This window comes from Mytilus californianus, unplaced genomic scaffold (assembly GCF_021869535.1).
Source record: "Mytilus californianus isolate M0D057914Y unplaced genomic scaffold, xbMytCali1.0.p SCAF_4, whole genome shotgun sequence".
In the NCBI taxonomy this organism is placed as follows: Eukaryota; Metazoa; Mollusca; class Bivalvia; order Mytilida; family Mytilidae; genus Mytilus; species Mytilus californianus.
In genome coordinates this window covers 45,130,207-45,142,831 of record NW_026262690.1, presented here as the reverse complement: position 1 = coordinate 45,142,831, position 12,625 = coordinate 45,130,207, and the positions used below count along the sequence as shown (strand labels likewise).

At 30.4% G+C, this 12,625-nt stretch overlaps 1 protein-coding gene across 1 annotated transcript in view; it reads right to left on the bottom strand.

Moving 5' to 3' along the window:
• The window catches only part of LOC127738095 (transmembrane protease serine 6-like), a 43,833-nt gene that overhangs the window by 23,774 nt on the left and 7,434 nt on the right, over positions 1 to 12,625 (bottom strand). The window contains exons 2-5 of the mRNA XM_052249197.1: positions 9,998 to 10,288; positions 5,368 to 5,475; positions 4,231 to 4,356; positions 2,887 to 3,015 (exon numbers count right to left, since the gene is read on the bottom strand). Of these exons, the coding sequence (XP_052105157.1) occupies positions 2,887 to 3,015; positions 4,231 to 4,356; positions 5,368 to 5,475; positions 9,998 to 10,288 (654 nt within the window). The remainder of the gene's footprint in view (positions 1 to 2,886; positions 3,016 to 4,230; positions 4,357 to 5,367; positions 5,476 to 9,997; positions 10,289 to 12,625) is intronic.

Genomic DNA, 12,625 nt, shown 5'->3' with positions numbered 1-12,625 from the left:
AGAGATAATTCATGCAATCCATAGATTTGTTGAAAATTTTCACATGGCCTGGGTCGTTACATTGGAATTTTATCCCGGGCGTAAGAAAGGGATGAAATTAACGAATATAACGAACCAGGCCATGTGAATATGAAAACAAATCTATGGAATGTTTGACTTATTTTGATGTTTGTTAATTTACCAAAATTCTGTGTAATTTTAAACAGTCCTAAATGGAAGTCTTGTCTATGACTTAAAAGTCCGTCCGATGACGGAAACAATATTCGGACGCCTTTATTTTTGTTTTGCTTCCAAAATAACCCAAATGGAATAGCCATAAGTGAGGATGACAAATGGGACTATGCATGGTACCTTTAGGACACAGAAGCATGATGACTAATTTATTGTGGAAAGAAGAGAAGCGACACACAAAATGATGTCTCCTCATTTAATAGTTTACATTACTTAATTTATATAAAATATTTGAAATTGACTATATCTTTGTCGAGTTCAAAAACAAGTTTCACCTTAAATTCTGTGTTATAGTTGTGTCCTTGAAAATTGCAAAGCACAACAACTCTGTAGTAGGCATTTGGTGATTTCTTTATTGATATGTAGGAAAAAGCACAGAGAAGTAGTAAAGCAAAAATAGATATTCAAAATTAGCATGCTTTTTTCAAAAAATATTTGAAAGAAAATTTATTTGATTGACATTTAAAAATAAATCCCTGCCAAAGGAAACTTTTCAACACTGGTTTATATGCAAAAGTTCTTCGAGTAATCTACTTTTCAGATAAAAAATACAAGAATTATAAAAAAAACGTGAACTAAAAATGACATTTCAGCATCTTTTGTAAATTTCATAAACGAATACTGAAAAGCTTTGTATTTTTTAAACAGGGGAGCAACTGTCTTTACATCGATTAAATAAAAGGAATTGAATTCCAATTTTGGATGTTGAATTTATGACAGGATATACTACCGCACCTGTTCTCACTATGTTTTGGTTTATGTGAATCGATTATTATTTTACTCCATGGACATGTCTGTTATACATCCGGATATTGGAATATAACCGAAATTCGTATTGTATGTGGTATATTACTTATATATTTCGCTAGGCATTCGAGATTTTTTTAATTTAAAGACACCCTGTAAAATGTAAAAAATACATTTAAACTGACTTATAGTAAATTTTAGTTGTAATCATAAGCAGTAATATAGAAGTAAACACTAGTGGGAATAACGTTTGATAAGATTGTAAGTATACTTTCTTTTTTCACTTTACACTTCTAAAATTGATAATTTGTATGTGGTATTCTACAGCAGTTTGAACATTTTTTGACCAGTTGAACACTTTGTTTTAATGAAACAAATGAGAATTCGGTCATGATTGTGAATTAACTGCAATAGTTGGAGAGAAATAACTATGATCAAGTCACATAAATATGACTATGATACTTATGAGGACATGCCTATCACTATTGATAACATTGTATAATGTGAAGTTTATATTTCTCAAGGCTGAATATTTTTTTAACTAGATAGATTCACCTTAAATTGGAGTGTAATAACGTTAACGGTATCAATTTTGCTGATTCTAAAATTTATTGTTTTTCCTTTTATTCATATAAAAAATGTTTTATGGCATGTCAAGTCTAAACTGACCAAGCCTTGTAAAACTTGGATGAAAAATGAATAAAAAATGTGTTGGTGTATATGATAGACAAGTAATATAGCTGTAAACTGAGACTATTTGAAATTTAGAATTGTAAATCATCTTACTCAGAAATCAACAGAAGTAATAATACCCGGTAAGATGATTCTTTTCAACTTAATAACAGAAATGTTTATTCCTTATTGGTATAAAGTTCAATAGTTACCAAGACAGGGCTTGCTTGTGAAATATTTCTACATGAAGGGATGCAAAAGTCTATAAGAATAAGGTATCCTCCAATTATATCACAATGTAAAAATTAAATAAAAAATAAAAAAAGTTAAGTTATCATTGATTTAAAGGGGCATTAGTTACGAGATATAAAAAAAAAATAGAATATGATTTTTTCTGGTTCAATCATTAATGAAAGTGAAATAGTGAAATAAATATTCGCTTTTAGCAGCCAGTTTAGTTCAATTTTGTCAAAATGAGCTAAGAAACATCGCTGATTAATTATTCACTTGCAAGTGAATAATTTGATCTCATTGAAACCGTATTCATGTGACCTTCTATTTAACCCCTTAGCTAGAGATGGGTTACGCACGAACTAGGCGTATGAAATCAAACAGACCTAGAAAATCCAGTTGCACGTGTTCGTTATCTATTTATATATATATAAGAAGATGTGGTGTGAGTGCCAATGAGACAACTCTACATCCAAGTAAAAATTTAAAAAAGTAAACCATTATAGGTCAAAGTACGGTCTTCAACACGGAGCCTTGGCTCACACCGAACAGCAAGCTATAAAGGACCCTGAAAATTACTAGTGTAAACCATTCAAACGGGAAAACCAACGTTCTATTCTATATAAAAAACGACAAACGAGAAACACTTATGAACCACATCAACAAACGACAACTACTGAACATCAGATTCCTATATGTATATTTATGTCTATATCGGGTTATATGACCGTCGACAGTCTTCAGAGGTCACCTCGATGGTTAATCAGATGGCATCTAGACTAAAATACACACGAAATGCTGATACAAAGTATCGAGTGCATGCATTGTTAATTGTTAATTTTAGACTTTTTGTAAGTTTGATATACGTTTTAGTATGTTATAAATCATATATGAGAATTTGAGTCGAATCGTTGAACATGAATTTGACATCTAATGCCCCTTTACAATCGTTAATATTTTGTAGTACGAGACTTTTTTATTCTTAATTATTCAATGATAGCTTACTTTTACAAATGGCGCTTGCCTCATCACTTCCATCGGAACAGTCCCTATTTCCATCGCATTTTCTACTGTTAGGGATACATTTCCTACCATTATTACATTTAAACTGATTGGTTTTACATTTCAGAGGACCTGAATATATAACATATTAATTACTAGTCAACAAATTTAACGATACACAAGTTTGAACGTCAATTTATCATAAAATATAATAAATAGGAAAAACTGTTAAATTATCCAATGCAAAACATTGCAAAGCAAATGCATATGATTAAAAGAATCTGACCAAATTGGAAAGTGAGAAAATATCGTGTTATTGAACACAGGGGTCAAATTCTTTTTGCGGCAAATGATGACAAAAGTCGGCACTTAATTTCGAAGATGAGAATTAAATTTTCAAATACCTGCAAATGCATTCAAAATTTTAAGCAGACCATGTTTAAGTTTAAAGTTTTAAGTTCTAATATCGATTTTTGAATTATTGAGTGAAAATACAATTATTGAAATAACAAAAATGCAAAAAAAAAATTGCGTATTTGCCTTAAATCAATGGTGTTGATAAGAAAATAACACCATATTAGACCAATTGGGCAATTATTTACCTTGGTACAGTGTATCCAATTTCATCATATATGGAAACTACATTGCCTTGTATCGTTTCTTTTGTTGACTAGTATATTATTTACATCTTTTTGAATTCAGTTAGTCTAACAGTAGGACTTTAATTTGACAAAAGATTCTAATAACTTTTCACAATTCCACATATCAATAACAATAGCAAAACATGTTTTGGTTGTGTTTAAAAGTAGCCAATATTGCAATAATTAAATAACAATTTTACTGTCAAATATAAGTAACTTTCAACTGTATGTAATTTGGAGGTGTACATGATTTACCATATACAACACATAGTCCACTAGTTGATTATTATCGTCTCAGCACTCCAAAAGAAGGTTATAGCTGTTTCAAGTGTAACGCATTCCTTGGATGTAGTAGTTCAAGTAGTTGACTACAATATCACTGCTATTGATATCTTTGATTTCACCCAGTAAGTTTTTAATGTACATAGTTAATGTTTGGGCTCTCTGAAAGGTCTCATTTAAAGTCTACCGACAGTTATCTTAAATTCCAAACATTATAAAATATATACTTAGAATATGAAAAAGTTTTACAATTAAAACTAATGGAAACTTTAGAATTCTTGTTTTTTTCCAGGTAGTTGATAACAATTGAGGCAATAAACAAATTTCTAGAATTACACATAAAGTCTTATTATGTTACCTTGACAGTAAATATTGTGCAGTTCCATTATTTCAATAACACTTGCTTAAATTATATGATACTTACAGCTAGGGTCTAATTCGTCACTGTTATCGGAACAATCTTTAGCTCCGTCACACTTCTTTGCTAGAGGAATGCATTTTTTACCATTCTTGCATTTAAACTCACTTGATTTACATTGGACAGTACCACCTATAAGGAGTTTTATTTTATTTCGATGTAGTTTGCTGGTCAATCTAAATCAATACTAGTCAGTATAACTTGCAAGTGGTGGTATTATTTTATAAGCTTACTGAACGCAGAATAAAATGTGTAATGCATCCCTCAAATTTGCAGTTGGTCAGGGTTCTAAAATGATGATTGAATATTTTCCTACTTTCGCAGAACGTATTATTTGTAATGCTCTATTAAAAATTAGGTATGTGTTGTTTACCATATTGTTAATCTACAGGATATGAAAAACTCGTTGTGTGCAAGGGATTACCAAGATAAAAACCGTATATGTTTAGAAAAAAGAAAGAAAATTATATGAAATAATTTTGAATTAAAAGTTGAGTGAGTACCTTTAATTGAATATTTTAAGGAAATAAGATTTATCTAAAAACGAAGTTACTAATGTCATTTTCTAACTCCACAGCAAAATAGATTTTTGATATAAAATTTTGAATCTACGAGAAAATGAAATATAAAAATCTCTATCTGCGTAAAAAATAACAGATTAAACACTATATGTCTTAAGATAATCTGCCAATTTATTCAAATCAACTGCATTTTTTAATCTTTGCAACTGTCTTGGCAATCCTATATACCTGTTTATAAAGGCAATTTACAGGTTTTTGAATCTTAAACATTCTGTTGTTTTAATTTTGTCATTTAATATCACATGATGGAGGCAATAGCAACATTTAGGTTTTAATCACTATAACAAAAATTGTGACTGTTTGTCCATTCTTTTTCATTACTTGCCTATCTATTCAATTCCTTATATTTGCTATATGTCGCCCTGTCGTTACTTTTGAACTTGGAGTATTTCGATTAGATAAGGTGATTTTTAACATTTCCATCAATGTGTCATATCAAAAAAATATTTTAAAAAATAGGTCTGATCGGATGATTTGCGAATTTAGGAAATAATAGCCTACAAATTGTTCAGTAGTTTTACGAACGACATCCAAAATACGATCAGACAATGATAAGACTTACAATTTTCTTCATCGCTACCATCTTTGCAGTCTTCCTTCCCATCACAACGTTTTGATTTCGGTATGCATTTAAGATTACTGACACACTGGAATCTATTTTTATTGCACGCTACAAGATATATATACAATATATATTATAAGTACGTCCATACAAGTGACAACTCTACGACAGATCCATCACTGGATCACCAGTGAAGGTGATACACGGCTGAAAACACATATTATATTCATATAATTACTTCAAATATCAGCACAACAATGTTAAATATGCAAATTTGCGGAAGCAAATTTTTTTTACTTCCCTCGCCGGGATTCGAACTCGATATCTCAATAGCATGAGTTCGAATCCCGGCGAGGGAAGAACAAAATTTTTTTGACATTACCGAAAGGGATCAAAATGAGTAACACAATGGAAAAAATCCCATCTAAATCGGATGAAAAATAAAATAAAAGTCGACTGAGAATGCGCGAAAGCGTAGAAAACACGATTCGACAACATTTGTACGTCATATCACAATTATTTTCGACTTTGTATGGTTTCAGAGGAGTTGCGGCTTAATTGAATCGGTCTTTTCCTTTAGTAGTATATATAATAAAAAATTGGGACACTTAAAGTAGAAAAGAGAGAGAGATATTAAGGTTGCATCAGCTACGTACTCTTGAACCAGATGAACTGAATAAAAGAGAGAGAAAAAAAAACAGTTTTGTCAAAACCAAAAGGAGAATAAATCTTGAATTTCATTCTGTTTAACTAACTTTTTTATCTATTAAACGCAATGTACAATAAGCTGTAAAAATATATGTAAAGGACATGTACGATAAGCTGCAACAATTTCTTAACAACATTCGATTTTACATGGATGGCTGCACGCGCCTAATGAAGCTCATTTGTTAAGCGAAATATTGCATGAATGTATAAAATATAACAACTTTTTTATTACACTCATTCAGGCATGGGTTAATGCAAATTTGTAATTGTAATGCATGGTAATGCATTACATTTTCCCAAGTAACTGCATGTAATGTGTAATTCAGCAATTTTTTTGCATTATAATTTGTAATTGTAATTTAATGCATTACTTCAGCAAAAAGTTGTGTAATTTCATGCATTACATTGCATTACTTTTTTCAAATACTATATATCTTTAACAGATTGTTGGAGATTTAGCTAGAGCAGAATTTTGAATTTCTTGATGAACTAAGAACATAATCATTTGAATATTGATTTTCTATTTTCTATTTATTTTTCACACTTTGCATAAATCACTAGAGGGAATTTGGAGATAAAGCCTTGTCCAAGGTAGAACTTGAAAAAAATTGGTATAAATACTAGAATTACCAAATTACAATTCTAAATGAATAACACAACACTGTATATCAGATTGAGTTCTTTTTTTTTAATTTTATTTAATTTCATACATTTTCCTGCATAAAAAGATTGATATTTGAAAAGCATTACTGTAAAAGCGTTCCATAGTTGTCAAAAGATCAATGAATACCTTGTCATGATTAAATAACCATAAAACACTAATTAGTTTGTTTTACAATCAAACTTTTCACCATTTTGACACTTGGGCATAGATTAAGCTGTATGTTTATTACATAATTAGGAGAGAAATTCTTAGTAAATATTTTGATTGAAATTATAAAAACAAATGTATATTTATAAAATTAAAGTTAACATCAAGTTCAAATAAGTATTAAACTTCATCTCTGTAAATTTTTTTAGAGAAATCACAGAGATGTATACCTTGAAACATAAAATGTGCATGAAGGATGAAACCTTCGAAACCCTTATGATGTTAAAATGTAATAGTTGTATTGAATAGAATTTTTACATGTATACTTAAATTTAATACATGGAACAGTTACTGCATAAACTAGAATCTTTTGTTACTTCATGTTGTTTTTCAAAATGTTTGGTTTTTCTTTTCACTTGATAATAAAATTTACAAATGTAATGTGTAATTCAATGCATAACTTAGCAAAAGTAATTGTTATTTAATGCATTACTTTGATAATTGCATGTAATTGTAATTGTAATTTAATGCATGGTTTTGTCAAAGTAATTGTAATATAATGCATTACATTGCAATGTCATTCGCCCAATGCCTGCACTCATTAGAGTGTTAAAGTTACATTCTTAGGTATATATAAGCATAAAAAGTGTACAAAATAACACCAAATAAAAAAAGGAAACATTAAATGTAAGTATCAATTAATATTTCGGATAACAGATATCCTTCATCAGTATGATTATGATGATGTAAAATGAATCATTTCAATCTATTCTGATTTAACCGTTGGCATAACAATCTTTACAGTTATACAATTATAAACCAAAACAACGCTTATATAATTCTAAAATTTCAAAAATGATATAAGTTAAGTATTTGATAAGATCTTTGCCATTATAATCATGTACTGTGTTACAATCCTACATAACGCCGACGAAGAAAGGCATTATTCGACTAACGAATAAATTTTGATAGCCTAGTTGATCGATTGGTCTAGGGCGCTAGACACAGTGCAGGCAGTGTTGCCACGATGTTTAAGATGTAAGGGTTCGATTCCCGCTGAGAAGAATAAAAATTTGCTAACACAAATTTGCAGATCTAACATTGTTGGGCTAAATTTGAGACGAAGTGTATACATATATAAAAATAAAAGAGAAAAAGACCAAAAGACAAACACTAGTATACAAACACAACATAGAAAACTAAATACGGTTCCTAACTATTTACAAGAAAACTTTCATTTTACTGGTAATCAAAATTATAATTTACGTTCAGCTGATTTAAAACTATTAAATCTTCAAAAGCCAAAAACAAACTTTTTGAAGAAAACATTTACATATTCTGGTTCTCAAATATGGAACAGTTTACCAAATGAAATAAAAATGAGTAATACACTTGTATCTTTTAAAACAAAATGTTGCAAATTTTTCATCAATTGTGCAAATTAATATGCTTTTTCATTATTATCTAGATACAATTGTATATTGTGTATAGTATGTCATTATAATATTGTATGAACTTATAAATATGTTATTATTATTTTGAGGACTCTCAGGAAGATTAGTTTTAACTAATGGGATTATCCTCTTGAAATAAAGATTATTCATTTATTTATTTATTTATTAATACTAAGCAACATGAACCCCATCAAAAACCGAGGGTGGTTTCATTAGTATATATATGATTTCGTTTCTAGATTTCCGTTTTCATATTAAATTTTCAGTTTTCAAAACCGATGACACTGTGAGGTTATAGGTACTCTCAACGAGAAAAAAGAAACAAATATCTCATGGCATTGTTTTTGTGTACTATTAGTGCTATCAAAGACATATCTTGGACTAACGATCAAGATAAATGTCAAGCTCGGAGCCGTCTTAGTCGGACTATAAACTTAGAGTTATTAAGTTGATAATTGAAGACTTTTCAGTAGTCAAATTGTCATATATCGACTTTGTTTTCAGTTTATAAAAATACATTTCTTTAGGGAAATAACAAATGGGTAGAACAAACTGTATCCCTGTCGAAACAATGCAATAGAAAAGACGATGGTGTATTGTGTGGGATTTGACAATAATTCTTATTTCGTAATTAGATTAAACATATACGTTAAAAAAGAATTGCTAGATATGTGATTACGCAACGAAAATTCATAACATTTCATTGCTAAACTATTGAAACATGTTCTTTCCATTAGGTTCGTAAAGGCAGGAATACAGTTTGTCCAAACCTTGGTGTTGTTTCCCTTTGAAAAAAAATCTAAAATGTTCAACAAGGTCGGTTATTGAAAAACAAATATTTGTCGAGGGTAAAGAAAAGCAACAAAAGCATTGAATCTTTAAAATGAAAATAACACTATACGTGCTTTTCTGGATTTACTTTTATTGGGAAATCTTCATCCGAAACATTGAAACGCAAGAGATGTAAAAATACGTAGAAACATAGGAACAATATGACCAAAAATAGACCATAAAAATTGAATAAATTCATCATAGGTCAACTTTGCCCGAGGGAATTGGATCCTTAGTTTCTTAATAATTCATTAATTCTCAACAGGGAATATCTCAACCATATTTTATAAATCATGTCAGTTCCGACGAAATGACAGTTGGGCTGATGTGCCCCCAGATAATAATTCAATGATATTTTGTTTTGTCATTGCTGATTGTACGTGTACTGTCATATAACAAATCCTTCCATCTCCACCTCATTTTGTTTTCTTTTCCAAGTAATTTACAAAATTTCGAATGATAATCCTTATAAATCTAAATAACAATTAAATGCACTGCATTCGTATGATTTTTACCTTAAAATTCATTAGGTGAAAAATGTACTTCTTTTCAAAAGTAAAATTCAAAAGCATATAAACAATATTGAAAAAACCCAACCAATAGAATCATTCAAGAGTTCAAACAAAACAAATAAAAAGTTGCTCAATTCAGTATCCACAAGTAGAAGATTTACTCTTTGTTTAAGTATAAGTTGCAACATTTCGAATTGATACTACATGTATATAAATACTTAGGACTAACCACTCAGCACATTAAACTTTCAAGGATGACAACAACACCTACCATTTAACAATATCAACGTTAGAAGTAACCAAATCTATCTTACCTCTTACACATCTGAATATTACCGTTAATATAACGGAGGTTCCTGGACAGGGGTCTTTGAATACTCTGTTCGAAGAGAATAGTTTGCACTCTTGTTTGCCTTGGCACATTTTGATAACTTGTTTCCGGACATTATTCGTTTGACCACACCACGAAACAGCTATATTGGCATTACGACATTTATTCCTGGTTCTACGTAGTCCGTATGTTGCACTCGTAATTTGAAGACGTCGATTACTTTGCTTACAACGTATTGTTTGTCTCTCTCCTTGACATATTGCGACTCTTTTACCTTTATTATATAAAAAAATAAGAAATTGCAATATTGTATTATATTGATATCTGTATATAAAAGAAATGGTGATAATTATCATAATTATCGTGTTGACAAATATTTCGGCTAAACAAATAGCCTTCGTCAGTGTCATTGACACTGAATGACACTGACGAAGGCTATTTGTTATGCCGAAATATTTGTCAACACGATTTATAACAACATCTTCGTATATTACCATCTTATAATAGTACCGTTGTACATATCTTTAGACTTATATATTTTTTTCCTTATCTGCACAGTATCGTCTATTCTAGACGATCCGGTACATATTAAATTTGCTGCTTGGTGCTTTTTATAGATATATATATATAAATCATTATCTGACGTCGATTTATTGTTATAACTGTCGACTAATGTGTGTGCAAAAAATTATTATTTTTGTCTTGGAGTGCAGGTACCGATAATAGCATTGTAATCTACAGATAACATATGTACAATTATGACTGTATCACGTCGGGCTATATGTACCTCAACCGTAATTATTTGTTTTGTCTCATTTGTAGATCTATCTATTGGAAGAGACATTAGAGACATTTGTTGTTTCTTTAAAGTAATGGTTTTTCAACTGTTAGGGAAACCAGATTTAAAAAATAAAATGCCTTTTGTTTCTTGATACGATGACATTTGGTATTTCATTTGGTACTAGTGTTAAGCCTCTGATAACCATGTCGATTGTTCTTGTGCTCATATGAAGAGAACTCACCCCATATCCTTTGTTTTTCTATTATATTAACGAAGTTTGTCTCTCATGCTGTATGGGGGCCGTAGAAAGTTTCCCTGTGCTTGATATGTATGCTCTTCTGTATTTTTAAAGTTATGATGTATTTATTCTTGAGATAACTTCTATGTGTTCCACATCATTCTCTCAATTTTAGACAAGTTTGTGTACTAAAATTTTAATAAGACGCACACCACCTAATCCTGGCCCTCATTCCTATCCTCGTTAAATTTTTTGCTTCCGAACATATCATAGGGGCGGGATCAATAGAGATTTCCAATAGAATGACATTACTCGACATAACCGACCTATCTGAACGTATCTCGGGCTATTGCATTGATGCATGACGGAGGGGAGCATATACTACATTAATTTTTAGCTCGTTAAATACACATATTTTGCTGAAAAAGATGGTAATTAAAAATTAACCCTGCTATTTTAATTCTTTACATATTTTTTTTTAAAAATTCGGAATGATTTTATTGACAAGAACCTTTTAAGGAAATAATTAATTCAGTCACCGGTAATCAAACGCACCGATCACTCCTTCGTCATTTCACCTGACCCGTATATTTATTTCTCAAAGGGTGAATTCTTAAAACTACTAAATCAAAATTAACATTGAAAAAATGAAAATAATGAAATCTGAAGAGAGATGATATTCTCAATTTTGATTTATATATTATAAGGTTGAAACAGGAGTTTCAAACACGCCGGAATATAAAAGGTGTACACGACTTACTTCTTTTTAGCACACGTCTATAATTTCTATTAAGATACTTTTGTCAGAAGTAAAAACTCAGATCACTGATGCATCTATCTGATAGTACTTTGTCATTTTTCCGTATAATTTTATAAAATGGAATTTATGAGGGTGTATCGTCAATAAAAAAGTCAATACACTTCACTAAATCAGTTGTTTTTTACTTGTCTTCAATTATAATGATGCATCGCTTTTAGGCAGAGTCTGTACAAATGTATGCGTAATTTAATTAAGGTCAAGTTAATGTAAATAGGCTATGTCACAGATTTCGGTAAAGTTTTGCATATAACTGTGGCTCCTTGAACTATAACTGAAAATCGCTTTTATTTCTTTTATAGTCTGAATATTCTTTAAACATTTACTGTTCCTTGACCATGTTGACCTTAACGTCATTAATCACAACTTGTTTTTATGAAATGTTTGACGTTTAACTTATACAAATACGTATGGAAAACGGACATGTATGGCATATTTGATTGCAGTTTAGTTCAGTAGGATGATGCTTTTAGTTTTATGACCAACTTATGACAAGGTCATGTTTTTCTCTGACGATTAATGACGTCTTTACACTAAATCCGGTGGATGTTGGGTGTGTACTGATTGCTATTTTAGTTTTAGATACATTTTTTTAGTTGTTATTGGCTTTGAACTAGCTGCGAGTACTCTCAGATCTGTACTTAGTGTCCTTTTTGTTGTTAGGGATGAGGGATGGATAAATACCCTGCCACGTCCGGTCTGTGTTTATTAAGCTTTTTTCAAACGATTTTTATAGTTTGTTCTTATGTTGTGCTGTTACACCACTGTCCCAGGT